Source organism: Engystomops pustulosus, unplaced genomic scaffold (assembly GCF_040894005.1).
Source record: "Engystomops pustulosus unplaced genomic scaffold, aEngPut4.maternal MAT_SCAFFOLD_219, whole genome shotgun sequence".
Taxonomy (NCBI): domain Eukaryota; kingdom Metazoa; phylum Chordata; class Amphibia; order Anura; family Leptodactylidae; genus Engystomops; species Engystomops pustulosus.
This window is the reverse complement of record NW_027285098.1, coordinates 88,165-108,339: the sequence shown is the minus strand read 5'-3', so window position 1 is coordinate 108,339 and position 20,175 is coordinate 88,165. Positions and strand designations below refer to the sequence as shown.

The 20,175-nt window shown below is 53.5% G+C and overlaps 1 protein-coding gene across 2 annotated transcripts in view; it reads left to right on the top strand.

The window, feature by feature from the left end:
- The window catches only part of SLC39A4 (solute carrier family 39 member 4), a 42,168-nt gene extending 22,345 nt beyond the window's left edge, over window positions 1–19,823 (top strand). The window contains exons 1-12 of one of the 2 annotated variants that reach the window (XM_072132083.1): window positions 3,527–3,818; window positions 10,180–10,425; window positions 15,009–15,195; window positions 16,253–16,464; window positions 16,701–16,875; window positions 17,000–17,172; window positions 17,253–17,405; window positions 17,674–17,787; window positions 17,888–17,939; window positions 18,023–18,175; window positions 18,274–18,461; window positions 18,530–19,819. In XM_072132083.1, the coding sequence (XP_071988184.1) occupies window positions 3,627–3,818; window positions 10,180–10,425; window positions 15,009–15,195; window positions 16,253–16,464; window positions 16,701–16,875; window positions 17,000–17,172; window positions 17,253–17,405; window positions 17,674–17,787; window positions 17,888–17,939; window positions 18,023–18,175; window positions 18,274–18,461; window positions 18,530–18,658 (1,974 nt within the window). In that variant the 5' untranslated portion in view covers window positions 3,527–3,626 and the 3' untranslated portion in view covers window positions 18,659–19,819. Of the gene's footprint in view, window positions 1–3,526; window positions 3,819–10,179; window positions 10,426–15,008; window positions 15,196–16,252; window positions 16,465–16,700; window positions 16,876–16,999; window positions 17,173–17,252; window positions 17,406–17,673; window positions 17,788–17,887; window positions 17,940–18,022; window positions 18,176–18,273; window positions 18,462–18,529 lie in introns of those variants that run through there. The other variant, XM_072132084.1, reaches the window with a different exon arrangement.
- Window positions 19,824–20,175: the final 352 nt, after the last annotated feature.

Below are 20,175 nucleotides of genomic sequence, written 5' to 3'. Positions count from 1 at the left end.
TCCTCTCCTCCATCACTCTCACTACTACCTCCACTATCCTCCATCACTCTCACTACTACCTCCACTATCCTCCATCACTCTCACTACTACCTCCACTATCCTCTCCTCCATCACTGTCACTACTACCTCCACTATCCTCTCCTCCATCACTCTCACTACTACCCCCACTATCCTCTCCTCCATCACTCTCGCTACTACCTCCACTATCCTCCATCACTCTCGCTACTACCTCCACTATCCTCCATCACTCTCGCTACTACCTCCACTATCCTCCATTACTCTCGCTACTACCTCCACTATCCTCCATCACTCTCGCTACTACCTCCACTATCCTCCATCACTGTCACTACTACCCCCACTATCCTCTCCTCCATCACTGTCACTACTACCTCCACTATCCTCTCCTCCATCACTGTCACTACTACCTCCACTATCCTCCATCACTCTCACTACTACCTCCAATATCCTCTCCTCCATCACTCTCACTACTACCTCCACTATCCTCTCCTCCATCACTCTCACTACTACCTCCACTATCCTCCATCACTGTCACTACTACCTCCACTATCCTCCATCACTGTCACTACTACCTCCACTATCCTCCATCACTGTCACTACTACCTCCACTATCCTCCATCACTGTCACTACTACCTCCACTATCCTCTCCTCCATCACTCTCACTACTACCTCCACTATCCTCCATCACTCTCGCTACTACCTCCACTATCCTCCATCACTCTCACTACTACCTCCACTATCCTCCATCACTGTCACTACTACCTCCACTATCCTCCATCACTGTCACTACTACCTCCACTATCCTCCATCACTGTCACTACTACCTCCACTATCCTCCATCACTGTCACTACTACCCCCACTATCCTCTCCTCCTCCATCGGTCTCACTACTATCCCCATTATCCTCTCCTCCTCCATCGGTCTCACTACTATCCCCATTATCCTCTCCTCCATCGGTCTCACTACTACCCCCACTATCCTCTCCTCCATCGGTCTCACTACTACCCTCACTATCCTCTCCTCCTCCATCACTCTCACTACTACCCCCACTATCCTCTCCTCCATCACTCACACTACTACCTCCACTATCCTCCATCACTCTCACTACTACCTCCACTATCCTCTCCTCCATCACTCTCACTACTACCCCCACTATCCTCTCCTCCTCCATCGGTCTCACTACTACCCCCACTATCCTCTCCTCCTCCATCGGTCTCACTACTATCCCCATTATCCTCTCCTCCTCCATCGGTCTCACTACTATCCCCATTATCCTCTCCTCCTCCATCGGTCTCACTACTATCCCCACTATCCTCTCCTCCTCCATCACTCTCACTACTATCCCCACTATCCTCTCCTCTTCCATCACTGTCACTACTACCCCCACTATCCTCTCCTCCATCACTCTTGCTACTACCTCCACTATCCTCTCCTCCATCACTCTCACTACTACCCCCACTATCCTCTCCTCCTCCATCGGTCTCACTACTACCCCCACTATCCTCTCCTCCTCCATCGGTCTCACTACTATCCCCATTATCCTCTCCTCCTCCATCGGTCTCACTACTATCCCCATTATCCTCTCCTCCATCGGTCTCACTACTACCCCCACTATCCTCTCCTCCATCGGTCTCACTACTACCCTCACTATCCTCTCCTCCATCACTCTCACTACTATCCCCACTATCCTCTCCTCCTCCATCACTCTCACTACTACCCCCACTATCCTCTCCTCCATCACTCTCACTACTACCTCCACTATCCTCCATCACTCTCACTACTACCTCCACTATCCTCTCCTCCATCACTCTCACTACTACCCCCACTATCCTCTCCTCCTCCATCGGTCTCACTACTACCCCCACTATCCTCTCCTCCTCCATCGGTCTCACTACTATCCCCATTATTCTCTCCTCCTCCATCGGTCTCACTACTATCCCCACTATCCTCTCCTCCTCCATCACTCTCACTACTATCCCCACTATCCTCTCCTCCTCCATCACTCTCACTACTACCCCCACTATCCTCTCCTCCATCACTCTCACTACTACCTCCACTATCCTCCATCACTCTCACTACTACCTCCACTATCCTCTCCTCCATCACTCTCACTACTACCCCCACTATCCTCTCCTCCATCACTCTCACTACTACCTCCACTATCCTCCATCACTCTCACTACTACCTCCACTATCCTCTCCTCCATCACTCTCACTACTACCCCCACTATCCTCTCCTCCTCCATCGGTCTCACTACTACCCCCACTATCCTCTCCTCCTCCATCGGTCTCACTACTATCCCCATTATCCTCTCCTCCTCCATCGGTCTCACTACTATCCCCACTATCTTTTCCTCCTCCATCACTCTCACTACTATCCCCACTATCCTCTCCTCCTCCATCACTCTCACTACTATCCCCACTATCCTCTCCTCCTCCATCACTCTCACTACTACCCCCACTATCCTCTCCTCCATCACTCTCACTACTACCTCCACTATCCTCCATCACTCTCACTACTACCTCCACTATCCTCTCCTCCATCACTCTCACTACTACCCCCACTATCCTCTCCTCCTCCATCGGTCTCACTACTACCCCCACTATCCTCTCCTCCTCCATCGGTCTCACTACTATCCCCATTATCCTCTCCTCCTCCATCGGTCTCACTACTATCCCCATTATCCTCTCCTCCATCGGTCTCACTACTATCCCCATTATCCTCTCCTCCATCGGTCTCACTACTACCCCCACTATCCTCTCCTCCTCCATCACTGTCACTACTATCCCCACTATCCTCTCCTCCTCCATCACTGTCACTACTATCCCCACTATCCTCTCCTCCATCACTCTCACTACTACCTCCACTATCCTCTCCTCCATCACTCTCACTACTACCCCCACTATCCTCTCCTCCTCCATCGGTCTCACTACTATCCCCATTATCCTCTCCTCCTCCATCACTCTCACTACTACCTCCACTATCCTCTCCTCCATCACTCTCACTACTATCCCCATTATCCTCTCCTCCTCCATCGGTCTCACTACTATCCCCACTATCCTCTCCTCCTCCATCACTCTCACTACTACCCCCACTATCCTCTCCTCCTCCATCACTCTCACTACTACCCCCACTATCCTCTCCTCCTCCTCTCTCTATTGTGATATAACTGGATTATTATAACTTCCTTCTTATTGCACAAGGAGCCGAGTTTCTTGTTACACGTGAAGTTCCTCTGAATATGACTCATGGGTCCGCGGATCAGAATCTGCAGAAGTTTGGAAGGAAAGTTTTTTCTCTTCTATTTGGTTCTCGCGGTTTTCAGTAATGATGAATATTGGGGCGAGCTGCTCTCCCCGGGGTCTCCTACTACACGGATCAGCCCTGAGGTGTCTGATCTTGGCTCCTCTCCAGATCGAAGAGTTAAAAGTCCCGAAGCGCTGGAAAGACTCGTTTCATGTACACAGGACTCCCTGACAAGGAAGGGAGGAGGTGATAATGACTCCGAGCCGCGTCCAATCACGGCTGAGACCAGGAACATGGAGAGGAGCCGCCGGGACACTGGCTGTCACTCTATCAGCAGGACCAGGAGGTGACATCTCTCCTCATGTCACCAGCCATGTCCCTGTCCTTGCTCTGCCTGGTCCTCACACTGCTGGGTCCTGTGCAGGGGACTCCATTCCTCAGGGTGCTCACCCTACTTGCCCCAGGAGAGTCTGCGCTCAACCACAGCGCCGTCAGCCACCTTATAAAGCACCTGGAAGACCGTGTGCAGTGCGGAAATGTGTCGTGTGAAAAGGTAAGAGCCCAGGAGACGAGTGCAAAGACCGAGCGCAGGGAGCAAAGGGCAGCGGGGAACAACAGGGACTGACAGCCTGGACACGCAGGGACACACAGCCCACAACGAGGACTAAGAGATGAGCCATAGGGTGGGGGTCCTACAACAAGGACCAAGAGACTGGAGCCATTGGATGAGGGACCCACAACAAGGACGGACCGAGACTGGGGGTATAGGATGAGGGTCCCACAATGAGGACGGACAGAGACTGGAGCCATAGGATGAGGGTCCCTCAATGAGGACGGACAGAGACTGGAGCCATAAGATGAGGGTCCCTCAATGAGGACGGACAGAGACTGGAGCCATAGGATGAGGGTCCCTCAATGAGGACGGACAGAGACTGGAGCCATAAGATGAGGGACCCACAACTAGGACGGACAGAGACTGGAGCCATAAGATGAGGGACCCACAACGGGGATGGACAGAGACTGGAGCCATCAGATGAGGGACCCACAATGAGGATGGATAGAGACTGGAGACATCGGATGAGGGACCCACAACTAGGACGGACAGAGACTGGAGCCATAAGATGAGGGACCCACAACGAGGATGGATAGAGACTGGAGCCATAGGATGAGGGACCCACAACTAGGACGGATAAAGACTGGAGCCCTATGATGAGGGACCCACAACTAGGACGGACAGAGACTGGAGCCATAAGATGAGGGACCCACAACTAGGACGGACAGAGACTGGAGCCATAAGATGAGGGACCCACAACTAGGACGGACAGAGACTGGAGCCATAAGATGAGGGACCCACAACGGGGATGGACAGAGACTGGAGCCATCAGATGAGGAACCCACAATGAGGATGGATAGAGACTGGAGACATCGGATGAGGGACCCACAACTAGGACGGACAGAGACTGGAGCCATAAGATGAGGGACCCACAACGAGGATGGATAGAGACTGGAGCCATAAGATGAGGGACCCACAACTAGGACGGACAGAGACTGGAGCCATAAGATGAGGGACCCACAACTAGGACGGACAGAGACTGGAGCCATAAGATGAGGGACCCACAACGGGGATGGATAGAGACTGGAGACATTGGATGAGGGACCCACAACTAGGACGGACAGAGACTGGAGCCATAAGATGAGGGACCCACAACTAGGACGGACAGAGACTGGAGCCATAAGATGAGGGACCCACAACTAGGACGGACAGAGACTGGAGCCATAAGATGAGGGACCCACAACGGGGATGGACAGAGACTGGAGCCATCAGATGAGGGACCCACAATGAGGATGGATAGAGACTGGAGACATCGGATGAGGGACCCACAACTAGGACGGACAGAGACTGGAGCCATAAGATGAGGGACCCACAACGAGGATGGATAGAGACTGGAGACATAGGATGAGGGTCCCACAACGAGGACGGAGAGAGACTGGGGGGTATAGGATGAGGGTACCACAATGAGGATGGACAGAGACTGGAGCCATAGGATGAGGGTCCCTCAATGAGGACGGACAGAGACTGGAGCCATAAGATGAGGGTCCCTCAATGAGGACGGACAGAGACTGGAGCCATAAGATGAGGGACCCACAATGAGGATGGACAGAGACTGGAGCCATAGGATGAGGGTCCCACAACTAGGACGGACAAAGACTGGAGCCCTATGATGAGGGACCCACAATGAGGACGGACAGAGACTGGAGCCATAAGATGAGGGACCCACAATGAGGATGGATAGAGACTGGAGACATAGGATGAGGGTCCCACAACTAGGACGGACAAAGACTGGAGCCCTATGATGAGGGACCCACAATGAGGACGGACAGAGACTGGAGCCATAGGATGAGGGACCCACAACTAGGACGGACAGAGACTGGAGCCATAAGATGAGGGACCCACAATGAGGATGGATAGAGACTGGAGACATAGGATGAGGGACCCACAACTAGGACGGACAGAGACTGGAGCCATAAGATGAGGGACCCACAATGAGGATGGATAGAGACTGGAGACATAGGATGAGGGTCCCACAACTAGGACGGACAAAGACTGGAGCCCTATGATGAGGGACCCACAACTAGGACGGACAAAGACTGGAGCCCTATGATGAGGGACCCACAACGAGGATGGATAGAGACTGGAGACATCGGATGAGGGACCCACAACTAGGACGGACAGAGACTGGAGCCATAAGATGAGGGACCCACAATGAGGATGGATAGAGACTGGAGACATAGGATGAGGGACCCACAACTAGGACGGACAAAGACTGGAGCCCTATGATGAGGGACCCACAACGAGGATGGATAGAGACTGGAGACATAGGATGAGGGACCCACAACTAGGACGGACAAAGACTGGAGCCCTATGATGAGGGACCCACAATGGGGATGGACAGAGACTGGAGCCATCGGATGAGGGACCCACAACTAGGACGGACAGAGACTGGAGCCATAAGATGAGGGACCCACAATGGGGATGGATAGAGACTGGAGACATAGGATGAGGGACCCACAACTAGGACGGACAAAGACTGGAGCCCTATGATGAGGGACCCACAATGGGGATGGACAGAGACTGGAGCCATCGGATGAGGGACCCACAACTAGGACGGACAGAGACTGGAGCCATAAGATGAGGGACCCACAATGGGGATGGATAGAGACTGGAGACAAAGGATGAGGGACCCACAACGAGGATGGACAAAGACTGGAGCCCTATGATGAGGGACCCACAATGGGGATGGACAGAGACTGGAGCCATCGGATGAGGGACCCACAACTAGGACGGACAGAGACTGGAGCCATAAGATGAGGGACCCACAATGGGGATGGATAGAGACTGGAGACATAGGATGAGGGACCCACAACGAGGATGGATAGAGACTGGAGACATAGGATGAGGGTCCCACAACGAGGACGGAGAGAGACTGGGGGGTATAGGATGAGGGTACCACAATGAGGATGGACAGAGACTGGAGCCATAGGATGAGGGTCCCTCAATGAGGACGGACAGAGACTGGAGCCATAGGATGAGGGTCCCACAATGAGGACAGACAGGGACTAGAGCTATAGTATGAGGGTCCTACAACAAGGACAGACAGAGACTGGAGCCATAAGATGAGGGTCCCTCAACAAGGACAGACAGAGACTGGATGAGGGATCCACAGAAAGAACTTACACAGACTGTTGATATGGGATGAGAGACCTACAATGAGAACTGAGAGAGACTGGGGTTATAGAATGAGGGTCCCTCAACAAGGACAGACAGAGACTGGGGTTATAGGTGGAGGGCCCCACAATGAGACCAGAGCCCTAGGATGAGGGTCCCACAATTAGTTCTCCAACAACAGATTTGCTGTGATTTCCCGGGAGAAGCCGTTTCCTAAACTTGGAAATGATGGAAATGAACGGAGCAGAAGATAATCGGAGCCTCCGTCTATTATCATGGATGGGAAAGAGTCATCCAGAAAATAATGATGCTACCCCAAATACTTCCAGAGGACCGGAACAGTTCCCGTCCCTAAATTCCTAATAAATAAGCTCCAACGGCAAAAGCTCAAATTTATCTGGAGAAATAGAAAACCGAGAACCAAGGAGGAATACGAGATCCTAATCTCTTCCATTATCACCCTCCCCTTATAATCTCCCTCCCCTTATAGTCCCCTCCCCTTATAATCCCCCTCCCCTTATAGTCAACCTCCCCTTAAAGCCACCTCCCCTTATAGTCCCCCTCCCCTTATAATCTCCTCCCCTTATAGTCCACCTCCCCTTATAGTCCCCCCCTTATAGTCCCACTCCCCTTATAGTCCCCCTCACCTTATAGTCCCCCTCCCCTTTAGGTCCCCTCCCCTTTAGGTCCCCTCCCCTTCTAGTCCCCCTCCCCCTTATAGTCCCCTCCCCTTAAAGCCACCTCCCTTTATAGTCCCCCTCTCTTTATAGTCCTGCTCCCCTTATAATCCCTTCCCCTTATAGTCCCCTCCCCTTATAATCCCCCTCCCCTTGTAGTCTCCTTCCCCTTATAGTCCCCTCCCCTTATAGTCCCCCTCCTCTCATAGTCCCCATCTCTTTATAGTCCCGCTCCCCTTATAATCCCTTCCCCTTATAGTCCCCCTCCCCTTATAGTCCCTTCCCCTTATAGTCCCCTCGCCTTATAGTCCCATCCCCTTATAATCCCCCTCCCCTTGTAGTCTCCTTCCCCTTATAGTCCCCCTCCCCTTATAGTCCCCTCCCCTTATAGTCCCCTCCCCTTATAGTCCCCCTCCCCTTATAGTCCCTTCCTCTTATAGTCCCCCTGTCCTCATAGGCCCCCTCCCCTTATGGTCCACCTCCCCTTATGGTCCCCCTCCCCTTTTGTTCCCCTCCCCTTTTGTTCCCCTCCCCTTATAGTCCCCCTCCCCTTATAGTCCCTCCTCTTATAGTCCCTTCCCCTTATGGCCCCCCTCCGCTTATAGTCCCTTCCACTTATATCCCCCTTATTGTCCCCCTGCCCTTATAGTCCTCCACCCTTACAGTCCCCCACCCCTTATAGTCCCCCTCCCCTTATAGTTCCCCTCCCCTTATAACCCCCCTCTCCTTATAGTTCCCATCCCCTTATAGTCCCTCCTGTTATAGTTCCTTCCCCTTATAGTCCCCTCCCCTTATGGTCCCCCTCCGCTTATAGTGCCTTCCACTTATATCCCCCCTTATTGTCCCCCTGCCTTTATAGTCCTCCACCCTTATAGTCCTCCTCCCCATATGGTCCACCTCCCCTTATGGTCCCCTCCCCTTATAGTCCTCTCCCCTTATAGTCCCCCGCCTCTTATAGTCCCCCTCCCCTTATAGTCCCTCCTCTTATAGTCCCTTCCCCTTATAGTCCCCCTCCCCTTATGGTCCCTTCCACTTATATCCCCCTTATAGTCCCCCTGTCCTTATAGTCTTCCACCCTTATAGTCCCCAACCCTTTATAGTCCCCCTCCCCTTATACTCCCCCTACCCTTATAGTCCGCCTCCCATTATGTTCCCCCCCTTTTATAGTCCCCCTCCCCTTATAACCCCCCTCCTCTTACAATCCCCCTCCCCTTATAGTCCCCCTCCCCTTATAGTCCCCCTCCCCTTATAGTCCCTCTCCCCTTATAAACCCTCTCCCCTTATAGTCCCCTATAGTCCCCCTCCTCTTATAATCTCCCTCCCTTTATAGTCCCCCTCCCCTTATAGTCCCCCCTTTATAGTCCCCTCCCTACAGTCCCTCTCCCCTTATATTCCTCCTCCCCTTATAGTCCTCCCCCCCTTATAGTCCTCCTCCACTTATAGTCCCCCTCCCCTTATGTTTCCCCTCCCCCTATAGTCCCCCTCCTCTTATAGTCCCCCTCCCCTTATATTCCTCCCCTTATAGCCCCCATCCCCTTATAATCCCTCTCCCCTTATAGCCCCCATCCCCTTATAGCCCCCATCCCCTTATAATCCCTCTCCCTTTATAGCCCCTCTCCCCTTATAGTCCCCCACCCCTGAATTAAGCTGAATTAATATAATAATGGAGTCTCATATTATATTATGTAAGTACCTTGTTATCTTGTACAATATTGTTACACACCGCGCGTACGGCACACCGCTATATACCACACGTACTGCACACTACTACACACCGCGCGTACGGCACACCGCTATATACCACACGTACCGCACACTGTTACACACCGCGCGTATGGCACACCGCTATATACCACACGTACCGCACACTGTTACACACCGCGCGTACGGCACACCGCTATATACCACACGTACCGCACACTGCTACACACCGCGCGTATGGCACACCGATATATACCACACGTACCGCACACTGCTACACACCGCGCGTACGGCACACCGCTATATACCACACGTACCGCACACTGCTACACACCGCGCGTACGGCACACCGCTACACCCCGCGCGTATGGCACACCGCTATATACCACACGTACCGCACACTGCTACACACCGCGCGTACGGCACACCGCTACACCCCGCGCGTATGGCACACCGCTATATACCACACGTACGGCACACCGCTATATACCACACGTACCGCACACTACTACACACCGCGTGTACGGCACACCGCTATATACCACACGTACCGCACACTGCTACACACCGCGCGTACGGCACACCGCTACACCCCGCGCGTATGGCACACCGCTATATACCACACGTACGGCACACCGCTATATACCACACGTACCGCACACTACTACACACCGCGCGTACGGCACACCGCTATATACCACACGTACCGCACACTGCTACACACTACACATACGAGACATATTGGGGTGCAGCATGACTATTGATGGATGGAGGGTCAGGTCTTTATCACCTTCTCCTCTCCTCTGCAGTGTCTGACTCCTTCCATCCTGTTTAATTCTCTGGAGAAATCCCCAATCTCCCAGCTGGATGCTCAAGGGTTTGGAAACGTCTCCGGAGCTTTGCTGAGCTACATCTCAGATCCTTCAGCAACCTGTTCAGCCGTCAAGGAGGGAAAGTGGCTGAGAAATCTCCTGCCCCAGGATGAGGAGGCTCTGGAGGCCACACTCCACGTCATCGCAACCATACTGCCCCGTTATGTGCCAGCAAAGGATCAGGTGAGGGACAAGGGTGGGATAAAGTGGGGAAAACATGAGAAGAATTAGGGGATTTGTAGAAGCATAATGTGAATTAATGAGAAGATACAAGGGAATGAAGAAGGATGGGAATAAGACAAGGGTGGAGAAGGAAAGGATGAACAAGAGATGGTACCAGTGATGAAGGTCTGAGCTCCAGGAAGTACTATGTAACATGGTACCAGTGATGAAGGTCTGAGCTCCAGGATGGACTATGTGACATGGTGCCAGCGATGAAGGTCTAAGTTCCAGGATGGACTATGTGACATGGTGCCAACGATGAAGGTCTGAGCTCCAGGATGGACTATGTGAGATGGTGCCAGCCATGAAGGTCTGAGCTCCAGAAAGGACTATGTTAGATGGTACCAGCGATGATGGTCTGATCTCCAGGAAGGACTATGTGAGATGCTACCAGCCATGAAGGTCTGAGCTCCAGGAAGGACTATGTGACATGGTGCCAGCCATGAAGGTCTGAGCTCCAGAAAGGACTATGTTAGATGGTACCAGCGATGATGGTCTGATCTCCAGGAAGGACTATGTGAGATGGTACCAGCCATGAAGGTCTGAGCTCCAGGAAGGACTATGTTAGATGGTACCAGCCATGAAGGTCTGAGCTCCAGGAAGGACTATGTGAGATGGTACCAGTCATGAAGGTCTGAGCTCCAGGAAGGACTATGTGAGATGGTACCAGCCATGAAGGTCTGAGCTCCAGGATGGACTATGTGAGATGGTACCAGCCATGAAGGTCTGAGCTCCAGGAAGGACTATGTGAGATGGTACCAGCGATGAATGTCTGAGCTCCAGGATGGACTATGTGAGATGGTACCAGCGATGAATGTCTGAGCTCCAGGATGGACTATGTGACATGGTGCCAGCGATGAAGGTCTGAGCTCCAGGAAGAACTATGTGACATGGTGCCAGCGATGAAGGTCTGAGCTCCAGGAAGAACTATGTGACATGGTGCCAGCGATGAAGGTCTGAGCTCCAGGAAGGACTATGTGACATGGTGCCAGCCATGAAGGTCTGAGCTCCAGGAAGGACTATGTGACATGGTGCCAGCCATGAAGGTCTGAGCCCCAGGAAGGACTATGTGAGATGGTACCAGCCATGAAGGTCTGAGCTCCAGGAAGGACTATGTTAGATGGTACCAGCCATGAAGGTCTGAGCTCCAGGAAGGACTATGTTAGATGGTGCCAGCCATGAAGGTCTGAGCTCCAGGAAGGACTATGTGAGATGGTGCCAGCCATGAAGGTCTGAGCCCCAGGAAGGACTATGTGAGATGGTACCAGCCATGAAGGTCTGAGCTCCAGGAAGGACTATGTGAGATGGTACCAGCCATGAAGGTCTGAGCTCCAGGAAGGACTATGTGAGATGGTACCAGCCATGAAGGTCTGAGCCCCAGGAAGGACTATGTGAGATGGTACCAGCCATGAAGGTCTGAGCCCCAGGAAGGACTATGTTAGATGGTGCCAGCCATGAAGGTCTGAGCTCCAGGAAGGACTATGTGAGATGGTGCCAGCCATGAAGGTCTGAGCTCCAGGAAGGACTATGTGAGATGGTACCAGCCATGAAGGTCTGAGCTCCAGGAAGGACTATGTGAGATGGTACCAGCCATGAAGGTCTGAGCTCCAGGAAGGACTATGTGAGATGGTACCAGCCATGAAGGTCTGAGCTCCAGGAAGGACTATGTGAGATGGTACCAGCCATGAAGGTCTGAGCCCCAGGAAGGACTATGTGACATGGTACCAGCCATGAAGGTCTGAGCACCAGGAAGGACTATGTGAGATGGTACCAGCCATGAAGGTCTGAGCTCCAGGAAGGACTATGTGACATGGTGCCAGCGATGAAGGTCTGAGCTCCAGGAAGGACTATGTGACATGGTGCCAGCCATGAAGGTCTGAGCTCCAGGAAGGACTATGTGACATGGTGCCAGCGATGGTACCAGTCATGAAGGACTGAGCTCCATGATGGACTATGTGAGATGGTACCAGCCATGAAGATCTGAGCTCCAGGAAGGACTATGTAAGATGGTACCAGCGATGAAGGTCTGAGCTCCAGGAAGGACTATGTGACATGGTGCCAGCGATGAATGTCTGAGCTCCAGGATGGACTATGTGAGATGGTACCAGCCATGAAGGTCTGAGCTCCAGGAAGGACTATGTGACACGGTGCCAGCCATGAAGGTCTGAGCTCCAGGAAGGACTATGTGAGATGGTACCAGCCATGAAGGTCTGAGCTCCAGGAAGGACTATGTGAAATGGTACCAGCCATGAAGGTCTGAGCCCCAGGAAGGACTATGTGAGATGGTACCAGCCATGAAGGTCTGAGCTCCAGGAAGGACTATGTGAGATGGTACCAGCCATGAAGGTCTGAACTCCAGGAAGGACTATGTGAGATGGTGCCAGCCATGAAGGTCTGAGCTCCAGGAAGGACTTTGTGACATGGTGCCAGCCATGAAGGTCTGTGCTCCAGGAAGGACTATGTGACATGGTGCCAGCGATGAAGGTCTGAGCTCCAGGAAGGACTATGTGAGATGGTACCAGCCATGAAGGTCTGAGCCCCAGGAAGGACTATGTGAGATGGTACCAGCCATGAAGGTCTGAGCTCCAGGATGGACTATGTGACATGGTGCCAGCGATGAAGGTCTGAGCTCCAGGAAGGACTATGTTAGATGGTACCAGCGATGAAGGTCTGAGCTCCAGGAAGGACTATGTGAGATTATACCAGCCATGAAGATCTGAGCTCCAGGAAGGACTATGTGAGATGGTGCCAGCGATGAAGGTCTGAGCTCCAGGAAGGACTATGTGACATGGTGCCAGCCATGAAGATCTGAGCTCCAGGAAGGACTATGTAAGATGGTACCAGCGATTAAGGTCTGAGCTCCAGGAAGTACTATGTGAGATGGTACCAGCCATGAAGGTCTGAGCTCCAGGAAGGACTATGTGAGATTATACCAGCCATGAAGATCTGAGCTCCAGGAAGGACTATGTGAGATGGTACCAGCCATGAAGATCTGAGCTCCAGGAAGGACTATGTAAGATGGTACCTGCGATTAAGGTCTGAGCTCCAGGAAGTACTATGTGAGATGGTACCAGCCATGAAGGTCTGAGCTCCAGGAAGGACTATGTGAGATTATACCAGCCATGAAGATCTGAGCTCCAGGAAGGACTATGTGACATGGTGCCAGCGATGAAGGTCTGAGCTCTAGGAAGGACTATGTTAGATGGTACCAGCCATGAAGGTCTGAGCTCCAGGAAGGACTATGTGAGATGGTGCCAGCGATGAAGGTCTGAGCTCCAGGAAGGACTATGTGACATGGTGCCAGCCATGAAGATCTGAGCTCCAGGAAGGACTATGTAAGATGGTACCAGCGATGAATGTCTGAGCTCCAGGAAGGACTATGTGACATGGTGCCAGCAATGAATGTCTGATCTCCAGGATGGACTATGTGAGATGGTGCCAGCGATGAAGGTCTGAGCACCAGGAAGGACTATGTGAGATGGTACCAGCCATGAAGGTCTGAGCTCCAGGAAGGACTATGTGAAATGGTACCAGCGATGAAGGTCTGAGCTCCAGGAAGGACTATGTGAGATGGTACCAGCCATGAAGGTCTGAGCTCCAGGAAGGACTATGTGAGATGGTGCCAGCCATGAAGGTCTGAGCTCCAGGAAGGACTATGTGAGATGGTACCAGCCATGAAGGTCTGAGCTCCAGGATGGACTATGTGAGATGGTGCCTGCGATGAATGTCTGAGCTCCAGGATGGACTATGTGAGATGGTACCAGCCATGAAGGTCTGAGCTCCAGGAAGGACTATGTGAGATGGTACCAGCCATGAAGGTCTAAGCTCCAGGAAGGACTATGTGAGATGGTACCAGCCATGAAGGTCTGAGCTCCAGGAAGGACTATGTGAGATGGTACCAGCCATGAAGGTCTGAGCTCCAGGAAGGACTATGTGAGATTATACCAGCCATGAAGGTCTGAGCTCCAGGAAGGACTATGTGAGATGGTGCCTGCGATGAATGTCTGAGCTCCAGGAAGGACTATGTGACATGGTGCCAGCGATGAAGGTCTGAGCTCCAGGAAGGACTATGTGACATGGTGCCAGCCATGAAGGTCTGAGCTCCAGGAAGGACTATGTGACATGGTACACCACTGCTGGTCTATCAGACAAACAATAGGTAGAACCCAAGCCAATGTGCAGGGACCCCACACCTTTTACCAGAAGAGACCTTATCAAGGGTAATGGGTCCACCTGAACATATAAAAGGGGCAGCCTTTGTTATTTAGTTTTGGGATCTTGGTTAGTATGTCACCTATAATCCTGTGGAGATGTCACGATATCTAAGGTCTCCACCGTTGGGGTCCTGTCCTCTGTGTTAAGTAACTGATACATAAATGAGGAGAATAGCAGATCAGGCCACGGAACAGAACTTTGAGTGACTATGAAGATGTGATGGTGGAGACATGGCTTCCAGAATTATCCTGGACATGGCAGTAATGGGACAGGAGGGTTGTAGGTTTTTGGCTTATTTCGGCACATAAAACTTTTCCTTCTGTTTTTAGATTGCAGACTGTTTCAATGCGGAGGACATCCTAAACATGACGTCCAATCCAAACCATGTCACCCCTGTGATCGAGGAAGCCGTGTTAGCCCTAGTGCTAGAGGGGGCCTGTATGACCATCCTGCCACCCCCATATTATTTTATCAACTACATCTACAATTCATATGGCAACAACCTAAATGTTACCGGTGAGAAAAATATACCCTGACATCACCAGTGCAACCCCCTTAAAACCTGCACCCCTTTAAGTAATCCATACAATTATCACTAGTACAGTGCCACACAACCAGGGCACTCCATATCACCAGTGTATAAACCAGCAGCACGAGCGCCTGTCCACTCCGTCGGGACCACGAGCGCCTGTCCACTCCGTCGGCACCACGCGCGCCTGTCCACTCCGTCGGCACCACGCGCGCCTGTCCACTCCGTCGGCACCACGCGCGCCTGTCCACTCCGTCGGCACCACGCGCGCCTGTCCACTCCGTCGGCACCACGCGCGCCTGTCCACTCCGTCGGCACCACGCGCGCCTGTCCACTCCGTCGGCACCACGCGCGCCTGTCCACTCCGTCGGCACCACGCGCGCCTGTCCACTCCGTCGGGACCACGCGCGCCTGTCCACTCCGTCGGGACCACGCGCGCCTGTCCACTCCGTCGGGACCACGCGCGCCTGTCCACTCCGTCGGCACCACGCGCGCCTGTCCACTCCGTCGGCACCACGCGCGCCTGTCCACTCCGTCGGCACCACGCGCGCCTGTCCACTCCGTCGGCACCACGCGCGCCTGTCCACTCCGTCGGCACCACGCGCGCCTGTCCACTCCGTCGGCACCACGCGCGCCTGTCCACTCCGTCGGGACCACGCGCGCCTGTCCACTCCGTCGGGACCACGCGCGCCTGTCCACTCCGTCGGGACCACGCGCGCCTGTCCACTCCGTCGGGACCACGCGCGCCTGTCCACTCCGTCGGGACCACGCGCGCCTGTCCACTCCGTCGGGACCACGCGCGCCTGTCCACTCCGTCGGGACCACGCGCGCCTGTCCACTCCGTCGGGACCACGCGCGCCTGTCCACTCCGTCGGGACCACGCGCGCCTGTCCACTCCGTCGGGACCACGCGCGCCTGTCCACTCCGTCGGGACCACGCGCGCCTGTCCACTCCGTGCGCCTGTCCACCTTGGTACCTGTGACATTACTGGGGATGACATGGGCAAAAAATCCAACTAAAGGATCAGACTTCTCCTCATTGCAGGTCTCACCAGCCTTATGCAAACTTTGAAACTGTTGAATGAAGATGATCACAACAATGATGAGGAACACGACCATCACCATGATGAGGAACATGACCATCACCATGATGAGGAACACGACCACAATGTTGATGACAACAATCAGACGGATGGAAATCTGCGTCGCAGGCGCAGCGTGCCAGAAAGTGATGTTCACATCCATCACTGGGACAAGGTTTGTCTACAGGAGGTCACATGTTGACCCGTATTTTACATGGAGACAGAGATGTCCTGCAGGGGACAAGCTAATATCCATGCATGAAGCCAAGCAGCATAATTAATTGTCCCATCCAGAGCTGCATTCATGGTCTGTAATGCCGAGCAGACAGGATAGCGGTGCCGCCTCGCTGTGCTCAGCACTAGTGTCCTGTAAGTGCTGAGATGTAATATTTCATGTTTGATGCTCACTAGACTTGCTTCAGTCCTGAGGACATCCTGACCATACATGGAGTCAATCTACAAGATGACATTTCCCCAGAGAAGTTCAGAGATATGAGCAGCAGTCTGATCCAGCAGCAGCTGATTGGTATCTGCCCAGATAATCACCAGCACGGCGCCCCCGAAGGACAGCTGACCACTGCTGAGAGTAAGTCTGTGCTTTCACCATGGAGCAGGGGCTGAGACATGTCCTGGGCGGGTCCTTGGTTAAGCAGGGGTGGGGTTTAGCTCTGTCTTTACACAATGTGACGTAATAGTCTATTGCTCTACAGAATTCATTTACGGAAGCATCGCCACGCTCATCGTGTGTCTGTGTGCAGTCTTTGGCATTGTGGTCCTGCTGTGTACTGCCTGCACTTCTGCCTATCAGAACGTCATTCAGTTCTTCGTCAGCCTGGCCGTGGGGTCTCTGACTGGAGATGCAGTCCTGCACCTGATTCCACAGGTAATGGATGATTATACCGCCCCCTGCGGGCAGAAAGGCTGCAGGCTCTTCACCGTGTCCGTATTCTGCCTCCTCCACAGTTCCTGGGCCTCCACTCACATGGCGACTCACACAACGCTCACAACCATGAAGAAGAAGATCGCAGTCACATCTGGAAACTTCTGGCGGTCTTGGGTGGTCTCTACGCCTTCTTCCTGTTGGAGAAGATCTTTGGGCTCTTCATGAAACCTGAGGTGACTAAGTGAATTATAACATGAAGAAATTAGGGTGAGAGAAGAATGGGAACCTGGGGTTTACATGTAGCACAGGCAACAGACTGGAGACCATGACTGGACCATTGCTGGTCCTTCGGGTGCATTCACACGTTCAGTTTATTCAATGGACTGCAGATCATGGCTGGTTACTAAACCACAACGTCTACCCCAAGTATTCTACAAGCCAGGGCCATCCGGACCTTCATCTAATGGCGATGAGATGACACATTGTATTGTTTGTTATTAGGAGGACGGGGATGAAGGTCACGGACACTGTGACCACGGGCTCTCCCTGCAGAACTTCCATGAGGAGCAGAAGAAGAGGAAGCAGCTGCAGCAGTCTGAGTCCCAGGCTGACCTGGTATGGCCTCGTCCTGTGCCAGGGTGGGGCTCTGTGCCTCCCTGCTGGGGTTTTTGGGTGGCACAGGTCAGTGGTTTTCATTGTGTGTTACTGGTTGTAGGTTAATCCGGATGCTGAGCTTCAGAGGAGCGCACCTCCAGTGAGGAGTCGAGGTGAGTGCCATCACATCCAGCACACGTCTTCTCCCACCACTGCCGTTCTCACATCTTCTCTTACTCCGGAACGTTCTCTGCAGAGCTGCGGATGATCCCCTACATGATCACCATTGGAGACGCTATCCACAATTTTGCAGATGGCTTGGCCATGGGAGCTGCATTCTCCACATCATGGAAGACGGGTCTTGCCACAACCCTTGCCGTTCTCTGCCATGAATTGCCACATGAGCTGGGTGAGCTCCGCCTCCTGTGGGGTGACAGGGGTCTCATTGGCTGGAGGGATGGGGGGCTTTCATTCATGGCACCAGACGTGACCTTGTCTTGTCTCCAGGTGACTTTGCGGCTCTCCTCCATGCAGGACTCACTGTCCGCATGGCTCTTCTCCTCAATTTCGGCAGTGCCCTGACCTCATTTGTGGGTTTGTACATCGCCCTCTCCATCGCTGCGGACGAGGCCATCCAGCAGTGGATATTCACGGTGGCCACTGGACTCTTTCTCTACGTGGCTCTGGTGGACATGGTAAGGAGGGGGGGTCTGGGGGAGGTCGGAGCTCGGGGGTTGTCCTGACTTGTGCTCTTCTTCTGCAGCTGCCGGCCATGATGAATGTGAAGGAGCAGAGACCTCGGCTGATGTTCATCCTCCATAACTTAGGTCTCCTCATCGGGTGGGCAATTCTCCTGCTGCTCTCCATCTTTGAGGACGACATCGCTGTATGATGCTCCAATCTAATCGAGAGACCTCATCCCAAGAACAATGTGACCGTCCTCAGACCCCGGAGAACATTTATGACCTCTGTACCTCGGCCTCGGGGGCAGGAGCTGCACAATCCTCACCGCGTAGACGAGGAGCCTCACAAGTTTCCACCTTCAACTGTGATATCTGCCGAGGAGCCCCAACCCCTCCAGTCCCCGACTCCTGTGCCTGGTCACAGGTGTCCTCCTAGGGTCCTGTGTCTGGTCGCAGGTGTCCTCCTAGGGTCCTGTGCCTGGTCGCAGGTGTCCTCCTAGGGTCCTGTGCCTGGTCGCAGGTGTCCTCCTAGGGTCCTGTGCCTGGTCGCAGGTGTCCTCCTAGGGTCCTGTGCCTGGTCGCAGGTGTCCTCCTAGGGTCCTGTGCCTGGTCGCAGGTGTCCTCCTAGGGTCCTGTGCCTGGTCGCAGGTGTCCTCCTAGGGTCCTGTGCCTGGTCGCAGGTGTCCTCCTAGGGTCCTGTGCCTGGTCGCAGGTGTCCTCCTAGGGTCCTGTGCCTGGTCGCAGGTGTCCTCCTAGGGTCCTGTGCCTGGTCGCAGGTGTCCTCCTAGGGTCCTGTGCCTGGTCGCAGGTGTCCTCCTAGGGTCCTGTGCCTGGTCGCAGGTGTCCTCCTAGGGTCCTGTGCCTGGTCGCAGGTGTCCTCCTAGGGTCCTGTGCCTGGTCGCAGGTGTCCTCCTAGGGTCCTGTGCCTGGTCGCAGGTGTCCTCCTAGGGTCCTGTGCCTGGTCGCAGGTGTCCTCCTAGGGTCCTGTGCCTGGTCGCAGGTGTCCTCCTAGGGTCCTGTGCCTGGTCGCAGGTGTCCTCCTAGGGTCCTGTGCCTGGTCGCAGGTGTCCTCCTAGGGTCCTATGTCTGGTCGCAGGTGTCCTCCTAGGGTCCTCTGCCTGGTCGCAGGTGTCCTCCTAGGGTCCTATGTCTGGTCGCAGGTGTCCTCCTAGGGTCCTGTGCCTGGTCGCAGGTGTCCTCCTAGGGTCCTCTGCTTGGTAGAAGGCTTCATCCTGGGGTCTTCCAGGGCTCAAAAAAGTGTCCAATAAAAGCATCAAGTTCAATCTATAACATTTAAAAACAGAAATGTCTGAGGGAGGGGCCTGATCCCAAGAGCTTACAGTCTATGAGGATGAGGGGAGGACACAAGTGCTTACAGTCTATGAGGATGAGGGGGACACAAGAGCTTACAGTCTATGAGGATGAGGGGGGACACAAGAGCTTACAGTCTATGAGGATGAGGGGCCTGATCCCAAGAGCTTACAGTCTATGAGGATGAGGGGGACACAAGAGCTTACAGTCTATGAGGATGAGGGGGTGACACAAGAGCTTACAGTCTATGAGGATGAGGGGGGACACAAGAGCTTACAGTCTATGAGGATGAGGGGCCTGATCCCAAGAGCTTACAGTCTATGAGGATGAGGGGGACACAAGAGCTTACAGTCTATGAGGATGAGGGGGTGACACAAGAGCTTACAGTCTATGAGGATGAGGGGGTGACACAAGA